We start from the raw sequence: 18,552 nt of genomic DNA on the forward strand, positions 1-18,552 counted from the left end.
CAACATAAAACCTTGCAAAATAATCTTTCAGCATATATAAATATCTCTCTATAACCTTTCCCACGCCCATTTTGCAAACAGGGTCAAGTGCTCATATTCCCTGAAGGTGTTTTAGATGTAATTCTTGAACTGAATATATTACTATTGCTTATTTAACTGGTACTTAGGATCACAGTAATAATGAAAAATCCGAAACATTGAAGAAAAATGTGCTCAACCAAAAGTGTATTTGAAAGATAATTGCATGCACTATTGATTACTGATTTGTTTACAATTGTATAACAAATGAATTAAACTTGTCAAAAACCAAACTGTGAGTCAACAATTGTTGCACCGAGACTGCCCACATGAATTTGTGATTCATAATATTAAATGATTCTTTGACTTTCATTCTGGTACAGAAGTGTTTTGACATGACTTAGTTTTAGTGCTCACTCCTTCTAGTTGTGTAATAAGACTTAATTTTTCTTATTGTTTTTTGTTTTGTTTTTTTAATAATTTTTTTTACTTAATTCTGTTTTTGGAATGTGTGTGTGTGTGTGTGTTACACACATGCACATGCATGTGTGTGTGTGTGTGTGTGTGTGTGTGTGTGTGTGTGCATGAGAATATATAAATTCACACACATGTGCCTGCATGAGTGCACAGATGCTTGTGCTTGTGTGTAAGTACATGTGCGGTGTGTGTGTGTGTGTGTGTGTGTGTGTGTGTGTGTGTGTGTGTGTGTGTGTGTGTGTTTTCAGACCGCATAGTCCATGCTCTCTGGGGTGCAATCAGTTTTTTCACAGACTTTCAAACACGTTTTTGAAACTCCACTGGTCCATATTTTACTTGTAAAACTCCAACAATGTTGTTACAAACTCTTCTTCTTGCTTTTGTGTCCGCCTGTTGTTGCTGCTGCTTTGGAGACAAAACAACACAGATTTGAAATCAATGAAAACTATAATCATTGTTTAAAATCTAGCACCTCCTTAAGTTCTTTATATATATATATTTTTGTTGTTGTTCCACTCAACTGCCCTCAGTTACCCTTTGTTCTATTGATTTAAAAAAAAAAAAAAAGTATATTATTCCAGTCAATTTTGTTGTTTTCACCCGTCTTGAGTTAGCCGAGTATTTTCTCTATGTTTACACGCACGATCAGTTTGCTAAGGTAATAACTGCGTTGAATGCAAAATAACAAAGAACAAAATCATAACCAACCAAAGTGGAAAACATAAAAGCATATGAAAGACTCTATCTATATTTATGAAGAAATCGGCGGATTCCCAAACTTAAATCAGCTGATAACTTTAGACGACGCGTTATGCAAGCAGAAGTTTCTATGATCTGGTTTTTCAAGTCTAAAACAACTCTTACCTTATATTTCGATCCAAGGACACAGTTATGTGCACGAAGTTTCACCACAGAAAGCCTTTGCATGAGATTTCGTCTGCTACGGTTGTAAAACTGGATGTGTATCTGGAATGTACCTTGAAGAACAGATTTGCGCTGAGAGTCTGTTGCACGGATATGACAATATGAACCGATGATTCTTTGTTGACGAGTGGAAATCCTTTGTTTTGGTTAGCGTCCGTCTATTCCGTGACGTCAAGACCTATTTTTAATCGAAGTCGTGATCACCCACGGCCAAACACCTGCTTTTGAAAGCAATTGAGACATAACTTCCGGAAATAACAGTAGTCATAGTTGCATGGCGACTTCAAACGAACAACATTACAGTGTTCATGGAAAAATTATGAATTTCCTCATGAAAACAGTAACCGTCACACACACAAAAACGAAGACATGTGCGCGCGCGTGCACACACACACACGCGCGCACACATAATAGACCTATTTTTATGTTTTATCTTACGCCTCTGCGCACACAGGTCAACAATAGTCAATGATGACAGCGGACCTTCCAAACTGAAGATTGAAGACATACACTTATGGCAATGACAGATATAAGTTGAGAGACAGACAGACAGACAGACAGTATAAAAATCTGATTTACAATCGTCTATCTGAAAACACATTATAAGTATTTATTGAACCGGACCCCCAGCTAAAGTATTTCACCTGTTGTTACTTCCAGCACTTAAAAAGTTTTGGAAAACAAATTAAAATGATAATAAACAAAATATCTTTGAAAAGGATATGAGTATATCAATTGGTTTTAAACATTGTATTTAGTAGATTTTGGCAGGCTTATACATCTCATGGAGATTCAGTGACAATAAATAATTGTACTGCATTGTATTACTCTGTTGTTTCAAAGGATTACTCTGTGTGAAATATGGGCTGCTGTCTCCATGGAGAGTGACATTGTTACATTGAGAGCGCCACCTTTGTGTGTGTGTGTGTGTGTGTGTGTGTGTGTGTGTGATTCGAACCAGTGCGCTCAGATTACCACTAGCTAGGCCAACACTCTGCTCTTGTATTGTCCACTTTTAGAAAGTCTCATTCAAGTATTGCTAAATAGTTGTCACAACTTTATCAAATATGTTGACTTTTCATACATGTTCCCTGAAGTGTCTGTACAACAGGCGCGCGCACGCGCGTGTGTGTGTGTGTGTGTGTGCTCACATGTGTGTGCGCGTGTGTGCATGCTCGCATGTGTGTGTGTGCATGTGTATGTGTGTGTGCTCGCATGTGTGTGCGTGTGCTCGCATGTGTGCGCGCACGTGTGCATGTGTGTTGTGTGCACACAATGCATGGTATACGTGTGTGCTATGTTGAAGGTAGATTTGTGTGTATATTTGTCAAAATAATGTGCTGGGGTTTCTGGCAGTATTCCTGGTTCCTGACAGATTACTGGAACACAACATTTTCCAGCAAAGGAACAGTCAGAATCTCTGTGCTGAACTGGTTCTTGCCATGCACCAACAACTGGGCAGATGAAGATTCGAACCTGTCATTGGCAGATACAAGTTTTTTTTTTACACTTCCTACCTGTGAGTGCTATAGGCTCAAATGGGAGAGACCACACAGTCAAGAGTCATCTACTGTACAGAGAAGTCTTGTGGGGGTGTTGCACAGTTTTCAAGACCAACACTGCTGATGTCTGTATCTCTCTGCCTGGTTGATGCCAAGATACAAGTATATCATGGAAGGAAGCTTTGAATACAGTCCTGTCATAATCATAGTCCCAAACCAAAACTGACCTCAACTGTAGCAAAAGGAGCATCCTCACTCATTTTCAAATGAAGAAGAAAAAAAAATCTGCCCAAACTCTGTGGCCACTAATACCTTCCTCACATGGTAACCTCATTTTCAACTTTTCTCCCACATCCATGCAGTGGGGAGTTCTTGTCAAAGTCTTATGTCAGCAGAATCAGTGGGACTGTCATTGGAGGGACATGGCGTTAGTCTCCATTCTGAGGGGGATGCTTAATTTGGCTCAGAGACTATGTGTCATCAGTTGGGGGTTTAGCAGGTGGCACCCTGTGAATGGCGAAACAGAACACCACTGATGTGAGCCAGCAACAGTGCAGGGTTTTCATTTTCATGTGGCCTCACTGCCACCAGACAGTGACAACTCCCTGGGAACAGCCCACACTGGGACTGTGGCAGATGAATCTGGCTGTGTATGGAGGATTTGGGATCAAATTAGTGGCTTGTGAGTTACGGTTGTCCTGTATGAACTGAAGCATATATATTGTGTCATCATTGGTAGAAACACATGTTGCTTCAGGAGTCCGAAATCAACGCACAACGTTCAAGACATTTTTCATAGTTTTATGTGCTTCTGAAATTAGGGATAAGAATGGAACTGCTTTACCAACTTGTATACTGACTTTCTTTCTCTGTTCTTTCCTGTGAAGAATTATTTGTCAGGTGTGTGTGTGTGTGTGTGTGTGTGTGTTGTACTTGAGTTCTGATTTACACATGCATATGTACTATGTTCATAGAGTGTACATGCATGTGAATTAATGCTACAAAGCCAGGTGTGGTGAGAGTAGAGTGAATGTATGTATTTGCTTGGTCATACATATACATACAGACTTTTGCACTCTCTCCCAATACCCATACCCTCAAAGCTTGTGCCTCTTTCGCATGGTTTCTTTTGTGTCATAAAACACACTTTATTTGCAAGTGAAAGACAGCAAAAACACAACAGAAAAGCTTTACAATAAACATTATTTGCAAGTGAAAGACAGCAAAAGCACAACAGAAAAGCTTTACAATAAACATTATTTGCAAGTGAAAGACAGCAAAAGCACAACAGAAAAGCTTTAAAATAAACAATCATAAAAACAAAACATGACATTATGTTTTTCACACTTAATCATTTCAGACAGCAATCTGTAAAAATCTGTTTTAAAATCTGTGCACTTGCATATACACCAAAGCAAAACAAACTTGATGTAAAAAAGAGGAAAAAGAAAAAGAAAAACACTAGATATGAAAGTGATCACAGAATTTTCAAAAGAAACACGTGAATTTCATAGAGGTGACATAATAACACCACCACCCCCACCCACCCCCAAAAATCCACCCCCAAAACAACAACAAAAAACAACTCAGCTGATGCCTGACCTTCAAATAATCCAACACACTGATTAGGCCCTAATGATAATAAGAATAACAATTCTAAATAAAACCATCAACAAATCATTGTCTGTGCTATGATGAATATAGCTGCATCATGTCAAAGGCACAGACTCCCCCCCAAAATGGTTTCAGCCTGACACACACATAATGCTTGAGTTCAGATTTGTGGATGACAAGTGAGACTGCAGGGGGCTATATTTCCACACAAGGAAATGAAGGGTTTCTCTCTGCAGTGCTCTTTACCCAAACTCATTCTGGATTTTAATTTAATACACAATTTGTTCCACCACCTTCACCACAAAGCTGATCACGATAAGTGATTGAAGTTCATTATTAGAGGACAGGTATATGTCTTACTATTAGGAAACAGTGCTGTAAACAGCAATCAAAAATTTATATAAAAAAATTTAAATCAAGCCAATCTTTCATCACCAAATATGATAAAACATTGAGATCAAAGTCAAAGAAGAATAACACTGATTAAAATGAAAATATAAAATTGAAGTAGCAAATATAATACAGCCATTTCATGGCTGATATGTCAGTCAAAAAAATAGAGCCAAATCTGCCACAGTGGTAAATAACAACAAACAACAAAAACAAATTGCAAAAAGATGCATCTAATATCAGGGCAATACACCTTTTCTTCATCAGATCTTTATCTTCCATTAACTCTGACATTTCGATGTTACTGAAAAGAAAAAAAAAAAGTTAAAAACTTGACAGTACCAAGAATAGTAACCAGCTGTAGAAATTCTACAGGCTGGAATTTTACTGATCAACAAACTATAAAACAACAACAAACAACAACAACAAAAAAACTAAGCAAGTAAACAAACAGCTTCAGCAAGTGGAATATTCTGCTTGTTCTGGGTGATTATCAATAAACTAAACAAGAGAGGCAAGGCCTTCAAGACTCACTTGTGATACACTTAAAAAACACACAAAAATCCAAGCTTTTTATGTATTGAGTATAATTTCAAAATGTAATGTTCAAGATGAGAAAGATCAGTTTAACGCAAATTAAGTCCCCTAGCATTAATTACAGAGTAATTTCCCTTTTTTACTATCTGCACCAAAACGTTTGCAAAATAAATAAAACTTCCATGCTTAGCAAAAGAAGTTCCTGTTTGAACAAAAAATGATAATAATGACTGCTCTTGTTGGGTCAAAATATCAGATCAAAGTGCCAAGTTTAGAGAATACAAAAAATATAAAAATAACAGTAAATGCAGTTTGCATATAATTAGGCTTCATTTTTTATTTTTTTGTGCCCATCCCAGAGGTGCAATACTGTTTTAAACAAGATGACAGGAAAGAACTGAATTTTTCCTATTTTTATGCCTGATTTGGTGTCAACTGACAAAGTATTTGCAGAGAAAATGTCAATGTTAAAGTTTACCACGGACACACAGACACACACACACACACACACAGACAACCGAACACCGGGTTAAAAAATAGACTCACTTTGTTTACACAAGTGAGTCAAAAAAATAAACAACAAACAAACAAAAATGTTGTGATGCAAGTAAACAAATAAACAGATACAAAAAAAGTGGAATGTTATACATGAAAAGTTCTTATCAGTGCACAGGACATGATTATTATCAAAGCTGAAACAGCACAATGAAAAAGCAAAAAATTGAAAAGAAGAAACTGTTCACCAAACTTTGACCACAAAATCATTGTCAAAACAACCAGACGGAGGAAAGACGCCTTTGCAATGTTGGTCAGATAGTATATTTCATAACCATATAAATCAGAGACAAATCTCAAAATAAAAACATCGTTTCCAGATCCCACATAAAGAAACATCTGCCAGTCACCAGCATCAAATCGAAGCAGTGATGAGGAAGAAGAAAACATTAAAAACAGGAGATAGGAACAATGAAGCAATGTTTCTTTTTTCATCAGAACCTCATTGTCACACAATTAATTTGGAACAAGTAACGTCCGCTTTGGACTGGTGGGAGCACAACCTGTCAGACCGGATTCTAGAAGAGGAAGCTATACCGCAGATCTGTTCCAATCATCAGCGCATCCTGTCAACATAAGCACACAATCATCAGTGCATCCTGTCAACATAAGCAAACAATCATCAGTGCCTTCTGTTAAAATATGCACACATTCATCAGTGCATTCTGTCAACATAAGCACACAATCATCCGTGCATTCTGTCAACTCATACACACTATATCATTACTTCATCTTGTCAATGTATATACACAATCATCTTGTCAAAATACATGCAAACACAATCAACAGTGCATCATGTCAACACCTGCACACAATCATCCTGTCAATATATGCACACAATCATCCTGTCAACATATGCACACAATCATCAGTGCATCATGTCGACATATGCATACAATCATTCTGTCAACAGATGCACACAATCATCAGCGCATCCTGCCAACAGATGCACACAATCATTCTGTCAACATATACATACATTCATCAGTGCAACCTGTCAACATATGCACACAATCATCAATCAATGCATCCTGTCAAAACATGCACACAATCATCAGTGCATCCTGTGAACACATGCACACAATCATCCTGTCAACATTACGCACACAATCATCAACATCCTCAGTGCATCCTGTGGATTAACTTGCTGTCAGAGAAAGAAACTTCCTTCTTCCTTTCTACTTCTTTCCCCTGACCTCTGTGAAGAGTCATTGAGGCACCGCACAGAAGAACTGTGAATACTTGTAAAATAAATAATATTTCAAAATACAGAATTTGTAATGGCAACCAGCTGTGTTTGAACAATTTTACAACAAATCAAAAATATGCTCAAACATTTCTATGAGAAATCATTGCCAATCAGGAATGTTTATGTGACCACAGTCAACAATTACATTAAAGTCTTCTGTGACAGGCTGAAGGCGATGTTTTCACAAGATGTGTGTGTGTGCATGCATGCGTACCTGTGTGTGTGTGTGTGTTGTATGTGTGAGTGTTTGTGTTTGTGTGTGTGTGTGTGTGTGTGTGTGTGTGTGTGTGTGTGTGTGTGTGTGTGTTGTGTGTGTGTGTGTGTGCTGTGTGTGTGTTGTGTGTGTTGTGTGTGTGAGTGTTTGTGTGTGTGTGTGTGTGTGTGTGTGTGTGTGTGTGTGTCTGTGTGTGCATGTTCTTGACTGCTTTGTGTCTGTCTGATGTGTTATTATAAAGTGCTTTGAGGGGTTTGAAACCGCTCCATTAACTATTATCAGTATTATTGTTATTGTTGTTGTTGTTATTATTACCATTGTTGTTGTTAGTGGAAGTAGTAGTAGCAGTAGTTGTAGGAATAGTTGTAGTGGTAGTGGTAGCAGTAACAGTAAATTCTTCAGTGTAGTAAAAACTCTACACAAGTGATCAAAAGAAAAGAAGCCAGCAGGTACAGCCGCACCAAGACCTTACCTGCAGGTACAGCCACACCATACCTGCAGGTACAGCCACACCAAGGCCTTACCTGGAGGTACAGCTGCACTAAGACCTTACCTGCAGAATGTGCAGCTGAGTGTTGGTGAACCTGATGCTGTCTGAGATGGGCAGAGGAAAGCCATGTTCCCCTTGTTCTGCAAAAAAGCACTACCTGCTTTAAATCATCCATCTATAATAATAATAATAATAAAGATAATAATAATAATGATACTACTACTAGTAACAATAGTAATAATAATAACGTCCGATGTATGGAAGTCATTTGTTTCTGACTATGACCATCAGTACAGAAGAGGTGGCACTTGTTGTCCCAACTATCTGGGCCAGAACTTGATTATAGCTGAGAGTGTCATGCTCAAGTTACAACATCCCCACTCTCTTGGACAAGAGGATTTTAGGACAGTCAGTGTTAGGATGGTCTCGAAAGGCCAACTAGCCTCCAGTGCTGTAGCACTAAGAGCCAGTGCAATCTTGCCTCCTAGTTTAAGAATTGTAATTCTTCACAAAAGACTGGTGGTGTGTCCATCGAGATCGATGATGACCATTGTTGTCATCCAGCTGGGGGATGGGGGGAGGGTTGTGGTGGGGTGGGGGGGAGGATGCTCATGAATCTGTCTGTGAATGCGCAGATGGCTGAATAGTCCAATCTGCGCACGAATGTTCGCTGACAGTTGGGGCAGACAAAGACAGGCATATCATTGTCAGGGAGCTTGTTTGCCTGTGACTTTGTGGCCTGCCTCTTCTGAACAGCTGCAGCAGTCCTGTTGGCCCCGCACAACTTGTCGCCTTTGTGCACAGCAGCGCGCCATTTGTCACGGTCCACTGCAGATTCCTCCCAGGAGTCAGGGTTGATATCAAACGCTTTCAGAGAGACTTTCAGAGTATCTCTGAAGCACTTCTTCTGACCTCCGTGTGATCTCTTCCCTTGTTGTAGCTCGCCATAGAAGAGCCTTTTGGGCAGCCAATGGTCTGGCTTGCACGCCACACAAAAGACTAAGCTGTGTATGAATCCCTATTGCAGTGGGGATACCACTGATTGAACAGCTGTTACTTTGCTGTTGGTCGTGCTGTACACTTACTTCAATCTCTGGTATAATTTGAGTGTTGAGCCTATAATAATAATAATAAAAAAAATCTATATAGCGCTACTTCTTGTGTGGAGGCAATGTGGAAGAATCAGTACGGCACTGGAATTCTGATCCAGTGGTCAAGATTCAATCCCCTGGTGTTGTGTCCCTGGAAAAGTACTTTACTCTGATTTTCCTCACTCTGCCCAGGTGTGAACGGGTGCCTCACATGGTTGGGGAAGGTGAAAACGGTGGAAGGAGAGGACTGCCCCGCCTTCCTGTGCTGAACCCAGACACAAGGAGTCAAGAGGCATAAGTCATAAGATGACGACTGCTGTTAAAACAGGCCCCTAATTTTAGGATAGTAAAATAGGACTTTAGCGGCAACCAGGAACATTGATCAGTTCCCTCCCCCTATCCCCCCAAAACCAAAAATGTCGATCTCTTGCCTGGGTTGTCATCAGACGCTGCACTCTCCTGATCAGTGCCTTGAGAAAGAAACTGATCTATGTTTGGAAAAAAGAAAAAAAAAGAAAAAAAAAAGAAGTTGTCCAGGCCCTCTTTGATTAGATTCCACACCGCCACTGTAGTGATGAGCTTTGTACTCATTTGTTTGGTCCCATTGTTGTATTGCAATATATGAGTGTTTGTTGTTTTGTTGTTTTTGAGTGCTGTACTTACACTTAACAATTGACATGTGATCTGAATTTGGTTTGTTCTTCAGTCTTTATTCTGAATTCCACAATTTGTGGATATTTCAAGTATGAATAAGAGTATCAGTATCAGTAACTGAAAGAGGCATATTTGCATTTGGACAAATCCATATACGCAACACCACATCTGCCAAGCAGATGCCTGACCAGCAGCGTAACCCTTGAGAATGAATAAGAACAAAGTGCAATGACAACAGCTAGTGAAAACTGAGGCATTTCTGTTCACACTTCCTGACAACGGACAGTGAAAACTGAGGCATTTCTGTTCACACTTCCTGACAACAGCTAGTGAAAACTGAGGTATTTCTGTTCACACTTCCTGACAACAGCTAGTGAAAACTGAGGCATTTCTGTTCACACTTCCTTTGGATTTTTGGCCCTTGGTTTGAGGTGGGTGGAACGAGCCAGTGAGATTTATTCACTCACACTGCAGGAAATCAATCTCTTCCCTTCCTTGCCTTCAGAGGAATTCAGTAAAACCAGTATGTACCGAAAAACTTATTTACATGTGTGGCAGTTCAGAGGTGTGCAGTAAAACCAGTATGTACCGAAAAAACTTATTTACACGTATCGCAGTTCAGAATTGCTGTGAACAAATTTTTAAATTGCAAACTGAAAGTAGCTGTTTGGCCTTGTTGGGTTCCACAGCAACTCCTTCTTTAGATTTTGTCTCTTCCTATGATGTACAATTAGCGGAGCATAATGCATACAATATTGTTTCCTTTCAGTGTCCAAATCATATTAACATTATCACATTTAATAAGCTGACTGCAGTCTGTTCTCCACTGCTTTCTGGGATTCTGCCAGGAGGACAGAGACAGGTGGAGGGGAGTGGTGGCACTGTCTTCACTGGTGCCCCACCAACATCAGGAAACGTCAAATGACAGGTGGAGGGTGGCACTGTCTTCACTGGTGCCCCACCAACATCAGGAGACGTCAAATGACAGGTGGAGGGGAGTGGTGGCACTGTCTTCACTGGTGCCCCACCAACATCAGGAGACGTCAAATGACAGGTGGAGGGGAGTGGTGGCACTGTTTTCACTGGTGCCCCACCAACATCAGGAAACGTCAAATGACAGGTGAAGGTGACTGAAGATTATTATGTTTAACAGAGCTCAGGTAACATACACACATTATGATATGATAGCAGATGAATTTCTTTTAGTAATGTATTCTTAAGTATAAAAATATTCACATGGACACAAACACAAGGCACACATTAAACTCAAACTAAATATTACAGCCTTCTTTTTTGACTGTCAAGATAAAGACAGATGAAGAACAATGCACATATTTTATTTACTTTTCTCCACTGCAGAACTTACCATTTATTTTGGGGATGATGAATGTATTCATGGCAAACCTCACCAAAATTTGCACAACTTTGCTCTGAAATCACGAAAAAGCCAGCTCACATAAATAATGCACAGAATCAGAAAACATGTATGTGCAAGGACACCAGCAGCAAATACTATGCCATACTCTGACACAAGCAACCTGAATGTTGATTTGAGTTAAATGACGTATTGGCTTTCACCTTTATGGTCAAGTCTTTCAAGATTTTGTCAGAGTTACTGAAACAAGAGAGATCATGTTTTCAAAACAGATGACATGTCTTTTCACCATTATCAGAACCCAAAGTCATTAAATCAGCAAATTGGTATGGTATCAACATTTCACACAATCAAGATTTGTTATCTCCCTCAAATACCAACAAAATTGACTTGTTCCATAGTAACATGCAATATTAATAAATTAATCTTTGATAAAAAAAAAAAAGAGATAAAAAAACAAACAAAAAAACAACAACAAAAAACAAACAAACAAACACTTCAATGCCACAAGAAATCTATAAGCAGTAAATCCAACCAAACTGAAGCAAAATGGTAAGAGAACATTCTGCTGAAGACAAACAAGTTCAATCTCTTCTTGTCATGGCATCAATTTGACCTCTACGTTAGAAATGACAGGTGTGGCAACTGCAGTTGGAAAAATGGCTAAATCTAGTGTAATAATAATGAATTGTTGTTGTTGAGTTCATTCATTAACAGGTGTGGTGGTCAAATGGTCATAGTGCTTGATTCTTGCCCAAGTTTCCTGAGTTCAATCCCCATTGTTCCTGGTGGGTTATGAGTAGAATTTTTTTCAACCTCGTAGGCCAGCATATGTGCAGACCTGCCAGTGCTAAAACCCCATACATGTGTATATGCACGCAGGAGATCAAATACACACATTAAAGATCCTGTAATCCATGTCAGCATATAGTGGGTTATAGAAACAAGAATATACCCAGCATGCACAGCCCTGAAGTATGGCTGCCTGCATGGTGGGGTAAATAATCAAAACAGTCATACACGTAAAATGTTACATGTCTGTTTGAGTGTGTGTGTGCGTGACTGAAAGCTGATTGAATGATACAGGAAATGAATGCGAATGCACAATGGCAGCTGTCAGTCGGCTCTACCCAAATAGGCTGCCTTTGTGTAAATGACTCTGTAAAGTGCTTAGAGCTTGGTCTCTGACTTAGGATAGGTGCTATATAAGTATATATATATATATATATATATATATATATATATATATATATATATATATATATATATATATATATATATATATATAAAGTCCAACTTGTGTTCTCTCTGCTTGAAATGACGATGATATATATATATATGATATATATATATCATCCATCCTTATCCAATATATATATCATCGTCATTTCAAGCAGAGAGAACACAAGTTGAACTTTAGAACACTTTAGTTTGTTTGGCTACAGGCTACAGTACAGAGAGGTCTTCACACAAACAGTGTTAGGCTGGGAGTGCTGTGAGCAGTCACTGCATGCAAGGAGAGAGCCAGAGAAGCAGAGACAGAGAGAGTGGTGCTATCAGTGTGGGAAGCGATGGTTGTCTACATTCCCTGACCAGCAGTGCCAGAGTTATTTTTAGGGTCGATGCAATCTCTTGTGCTGGCCAGCCTCCACAGTGAGGTCGTCTATCAATTAAACGTAGCCACGTTGCACCGCTGTTATGCACCACAGAGGCCCATTCTGTCTTTGGCACTGGGTTTTTTTTGTGTGTGTGTGTGTGTGTGCAAGTTTCCCTCTCCTTGGTGATCTGCTGGCCAAAGCTGAAGAGCATCGCCTGCCCTTGTTTTTCCTAAGGGTTGACTCCCAAAGCCTTTCCCTTAAGTGTGTACAGCCACAAGGCAACGGAGGTTTCGAATGAGGGTTTTCCTTCCCCTAGATGGACTGCCTCCCAAGGCTGACAAGTACCATCTACCTGTGGCGCCAGTTACTCGCCTTCACCTCTCCTTGTTTGTCCTTCACCTCTCCTCTCCTCCTTGTTTGTCCTTCACCTCTTCTCCTTGTTTGTCCTTCACCTCTTCCCCTTGTTTGTCCTTCACCTCTCCTCCTTGTTTGTCCTTCACCTCTTCTTCACCTCTTCCCCTTTGTTTGTCATTCACCTCTCCTCCTTGTCTGTCCTTCACCTCTTCCCCTTTGTTTGTCCTTCACCTCTTCTCCTTGTTTGTCCTTCACCTCTTCCCCTTTGTCCTTCACCTCTTCCCCTTTGTTTGTCCTTCACCTCTCCTCCTTGTTTGTCCTTCACCTCTTCTTCACCTCTTCCCCTTTGTTTGTCCTTCACCTCTCCTCCTTGTTTGTCCTTCACCTCTTCTTCACCTCTTCTCCTTGTTTGTCCTTCACCTCTTCTTCACCTCTTCCCCTTTGTTTGTCCTTCACCTCTTCTCCTTGTTTGTCCTTCACCTCTTCTTCACCTCTTCTCCTTGTTTGTCCTTCACCTCTTCTCCTTGTTTGTCCTTCACCTCTCCTCCTTGTTTGTCCTTCACCTCTTCTCCTTGTTTTTGGAAACGGCTCTGCCATGTGAAGGTCATGAGCTGGGCTTTGGCTGACATTGGCTATTTAATTTGAGACGACCGCTTTGGGAGCAGTGACAGAGGCTGTTTGAGACACACACTATGGGAGCACTTTATGGAGCAGTGAGAGCTTATCCTCACTGCTCACCCCTGGCACAGTAGCCTTAGGAAGCCAAACTCCACTGAGACAAACCTCGATCATTTCACCCAGTTCACTGAAAACAGTAGTTGGCTTGTAACACAAGTCAGTTAAACTTCTCCACTTTTCCCTTCGTTCACACTGACCTTAACAGGGCCAACAGCTGAGTCCACCACTGTGACCTTGAACCTGTGGGTGGGAGGATAGGGGTGGGGGAGGAAACAAAAAACAAAATTTGAATCACTCTCTCAGTATGTACATTCTCAGATATAACAACAAACAATTACTTTATAATAAAAAAAAATTAGAAAAAGAGAGAAGAAAAAGAAAAAACAGGAGAAATCATAATGATGGCTTTGCTGTGTATTTGACACCTTCACCTGCTTACTTTACTTATGTATCTATATATATGTGTGTGTGTATGTGTGTGTGTGTGTGTGAGAGAGAGAGAGTATGTGTGTGTATGTGTGTGTGTGTGTGTGAGAGAGAGAGAGAGTGAGAGAGAGAGTCAGTGTGTGTGTGTGTGTGTGTGTGTGGGTGTGCCAACACACATATGTATGTACAGTAGCAGGTTGTATATGTAAGACAGGAAGAGACAGTATGCTTGTTCTGATTAAAAAAAACCAACAACAACAACAAAAAAGAAATCCAGATGATGCAAAGATGATGAGAACTGTTCGACAACAAGTAAGTCCTGTTACTCTTATCAAGACACACAGGATCAGTGTGGTGTAATTCTCAAGTGTAGTTTCTACTTTTTGTGTACTTCTAAGAGATGTAACTGATTTTGATGATAAGAAGTCATGCCATTTAAAAAGGCAAAAGTCCAAATACAGAAAGGTGACTGATATCCTGACTGTAAGCTCTGTCTGATCTCAGTGAGGTGACAGCCCTTCACTGACATCCTGACCTGTAAGCTCTGTCATGTCTCAGTGAGGTGACAGCCCTTCACTGACATCCTGACTTGTAAACTATGTCTATTGTCAGTGAGGTGACAGCCCTTCACTGACATCCTGACCTGTAAACTCTGTCTATTGTCAGTGAGGTGACAGCCCTTCACTGACATCCTGACCTGTAAGCTCTGTCTGATCTCAGTGTGGTGACAGCCCTTCACTGACATCCTGACCTGTAAGCTCTGTCTGATCTCAGTGAGGTGACAGCCCTTCACTGACATCCTGACCTGTAAGCTCTGTCTGATCTCAGTGAGGTGACAGCCCTTCACTGACATCCTGACCTGTAAGCTCTGTCATGTCTCAGTGAGGTGACAGCCCTTCACTGACATCCTGACCTGTAAACTCTGTCTATTGTCAGTGAGGTGACAGCCCTTCACTGACATCCTGACCTGTAAACTCTGTCTATTGTCAGTGAGGTGACAGCCCTTCACTGACATCCTGACCTGTAAGCTCTGTCTGATCTCAGTGAGGTGACAGCCCTTCACTGACATCCTGACCTGTAAGCTCTGTCTGATCTCAGTGAGGTGACAGCCCTTCACTGACATCCTGACCTGTAAGCTCTGTCTGATCTCAGTGAGGTGACAACCCTTCACTGACATCCTGACCTGTAAGCTCTGTCATGTCTCAGTGAGGTGACAACCCTTCACTGACGTCCTGACCTGTAAGCTCTGCCTGATCTCAGTGATGTGAGTTTTTCACTGACCAGCAGCAGACAAGGGGTTAACCCGTAAATGCCTCTTGGGGTTTGGAAGCTTGATATCGTCATCAAGACAAAATAATGAAACATTACAACTACATAATAACAATAACAATAATAATGATAATATAATAATAATAATAATAATAACAGTTTAATCTATAAAGCACCTTTCCATGTAAAACATGCTTTGTAGTGTTGTCCAATGTGAAAAATCCACAACAGCACATTTCGATAAACCTTGTTGCTGTGTGCAATGTGAGATGTTACCTGTGTCCAGTGATACTGCCCGTGATCTGCTGATTGTCCACCTTGGCTGTCGTGTTGAACACAGCGGACTGGAAAATAAACATGACAAGGACTTTCACACCTTAACCTCTTGACTGCTGAACCCGAGTGATATGAGGTCAGTGTGGCACACTTCTTTGAAGTGCAGTTACAATTTGTGGTTTGAAATGAAAGAGCAATGAGGCCAGGAGAGGAAAGTGTTAAACAACAGCGAAGAGAGGTAACTCTCTCCATTTAAAAAGTACATAAGTTATATGTCAATGCTCTTCTGCAACCAAATCAGCTAGCACACAGGTAAATAAAAGTGCATGGGAACAAACCCAGACACTTCCTCATAAAAGGAAGTTCTGTCCTTACAATAAGAGCTTGAAGTCATGTACTGTTTAAATAGTGAGAGTTACTTCTCTTGCCGTTGTATAATTTGTGTATGTGATAGCATTTATTTTTGTGGCACTTTGAATGATTGTGTGGTTGGGATTGCGCGTGTGTGTTGTTGCTTGTGATGCTAGGGGAAGCAATTGCGTGTTTCTTTTGAATAGGATTTTACTGAAGTTATCGTTCCTCAATATCAGTGATTACAGTTCTGGATAGCTCAACTGAACCCGTCACAGCAATCGTAAGCCAGAGCGTGAGAATCAGCTGGACCGGATGGGTCCTACTGTTTCAGTGTTTGGCCTTTTGTCACACTGATGAGGTGAGGATATCTTTGGTATTTTTGTTAGGTCCTATTCTTCTTATTATTATTATTTATAGAGTTTTGGTTCTTCATTATTTGTCAAAACATTTTGTATTTATTCTGGTTATGAACTGGATTACTTAATTTCACTATTTTAGAAAACTAATGGAAGGTGATCCGTTTCTGGGATTGTTTGGTTATTGTTAATTTCTACTCAGTTGTCTTTGTCATTTCCATGGATCAATTCATTCAAATGATAAAGTGTTACATTTGTGTTGTCCAAGAATTTTCATGCTGTACATTACAAATATAGTTTATACAGTAGTTATCATATTGTTTTAGGAATACTTTTTGCATGTTTTATTAATTGGCGCTTATGTACTTTTTTTGCAGAGGTTCGCGCATTGACACGCATTGTCATGTACCATCAAGCATAGTACTTCAAGACTGAAATATAGAATCTTTCTGAAACGACCCTGTGTGTGGTTTCCATTCCCCTTCCTGCCCCTCTTGTCCTTCCTTACCCTCTTCTTGAAAACGCTGTCTTAAAGATAGAACCCACCCCCAACAACTACAACATGTACTTTAAAGTGGTACAATAGATTTCTCTGCACAGGTATATTAACAAAACATCAGTTTTAAGTGAGTAATGGAATCCTGAGGATGAAAACCAAATAAAGAATGGTGACGGACATCCTGATCTCAAAGCTCTGTCTTAGAGAGAAACTTTAAATTCAAGCTGAAAAAACGTTTTCAAACAATTTTAACAGCTTATCTCTTTCATTCCATCTGCTTGTCTCTCTGTCGGACTTTTGCTCTTGACATGTGAGTCTTTGCAACTTTCCATTTATCTGTAGCAGGCATTATGGCAGAATTGTCTAGGCACTGAACTTCTGGTCCTGTGATTACCATATGGGATCAGGATGGCCACCGGAAGCTCTTTTTCAGTTAACTTGATTAAAATTTTAATTGCACTAAAACATATATGGGTGAACTGGTCTTTTAATCTTATTTTTCAATAGTTTTAACTTGATTAAAAATTTCATGCAGACTGTGAGTCATGGATAAACTGGTCTTTCTAATGATGTTTTAATTGACCTTTCAAGATTACTTTGTGTTCTCTTCCACTGGTTGTAAGAACCTACTGGCTGGGCTGTAAGCAACATCATTCTACTCTAATTTGGTTAGGGACACTCACCACACCCTCACCACACCATGGACAGAAAGACTGATGGACTGACAACATTGCAGAATGGACAGGAGAACCATTCACAGAGACCAAGCTTTTGATGCACAAACGACAGATGGGGAGGAACCTGCTGAACAGTTCTTCTGTGTGCCACTTCAATGACTCTTCACAGGGCTGAGGGAGAAGAACAATAGGAAGTAGAAGAGGAGAAGAAGAAGGAGAAGAAGAAGGAGAAGAAGAAGGAGAAGAAGAAGAAGGAGGAGAAAAAGGAAAAGAAGAAAAAGAAGGAGAAGAAGAAGACAAAGAATACATAGAAGAAGAAGAAGAAGACGAAGAAGAAGACAACGAAGAAGAAGAAGGAGAAGAAGAAGAAGACAAAGAATACATAGAAGAAGATGAAGAAGACAAAGAAGAAGAAGAAGAAGACAAAGGAGAAGAAGACAAAGAATGGTGGTGGTGGTGGTGTGTCCATCGAGATCGATGATGACCATCGTTGTCATCCAGATGGGGGATGGGGGGAGGGTGGTGGTGGGGGGGGGGGGGAAGAATGCTCATGAATCTATCTGTGAGTGCGCAGATGGCTGAATAGTCCAATCTGCGCACGAAATGTCCGCTGACAGTTGGGGCAGACAAAGACAGGCATATCATTGTCAGGGAGCTTGTTTGCCCGTGACTTTCTGGCCTGCCTCTTCTGAACAGCTGCAGCAGTCCTGTTGGTCTCGCACAACCTGGCGCCTTTGTGCACAGCAGCGCGCCATTTGTCACGGTCCACTGCAGATTCCTCCCAGGAGTCAGGGTTGATATCAAACGCTTTCAGAGAGACTTTCAGAGTATCTCTGAAGCGCTTCTTCTGACCTCCGTGTGATCTCTTCCCTTGTTGCAGCTCGCCATAGAAGAGCCTTTTGGGCAGCCGATGGTCTGGCATGCGCGCCACATGTCCAGCCCAGCGAAGCTGGGACTGCATCAGGATGGTGAAGA

At 40.4% G+C, this 18,552-nt stretch overlaps 2 protein-coding genes across 2 annotated transcripts in view; both read right to left on the minus strand.

Moving 5' to 3' along the window:
* Positions 1–1,647, minus strand: part of LOC143285535 (kelch-like protein 26) — a 15,881-nt gene extending 14,234 nt beyond the window's left edge. Inside the window, exon 1 of the mRNA XM_076592895.1 lies at positions 1,360–1,647. The gene's annotated coding sequence lies outside the window, so the exon portion shown is untranslated. The remainder of the gene's footprint in view (positions 1–1,359) is intronic.
* Positions 1,648–5,226: 3,579 nt separating this feature from the next.
* Positions 5,227–18,552, minus strand: part of LOC143285537 (bactericidal permeability-increasing protein-like) — a 35,180-nt gene continuing 21,854 nt past the window's right edge. Inside the window, exons 10-14 of the mRNA XM_076592897.1 lie at positions 15,692–15,759; positions 13,918–13,960; positions 11,082–11,145; positions 8,034–8,110; positions 5,227–6,583 (exon numbers count right to left, since the gene is read on the minus strand). Of these exons, the coding sequence (XP_076449012.1) occupies positions 6,536–6,583; positions 8,034–8,110; positions 11,082–11,145; positions 13,918–13,960; positions 15,692–15,759 (300 nt within the window). The 3' untranslated portion in view covers positions 5,227–6,535. The remainder of the gene's footprint in view (positions 6,584–8,033; positions 8,111–11,081; positions 11,146–13,917; positions 13,961–15,691; positions 15,760–18,552) is intronic.

The sequence above is a fragment of the Babylonia areolata genome, chromosome 9 (genome assembly GCF_041734735.1).
Source record: "Babylonia areolata isolate BAREFJ2019XMU chromosome 9, ASM4173473v1, whole genome shotgun sequence".
NCBI lineage: Eukaryota > Metazoa > Mollusca > Gastropoda > Neogastropoda > Buccinidae > Babylonia > Babylonia areolata.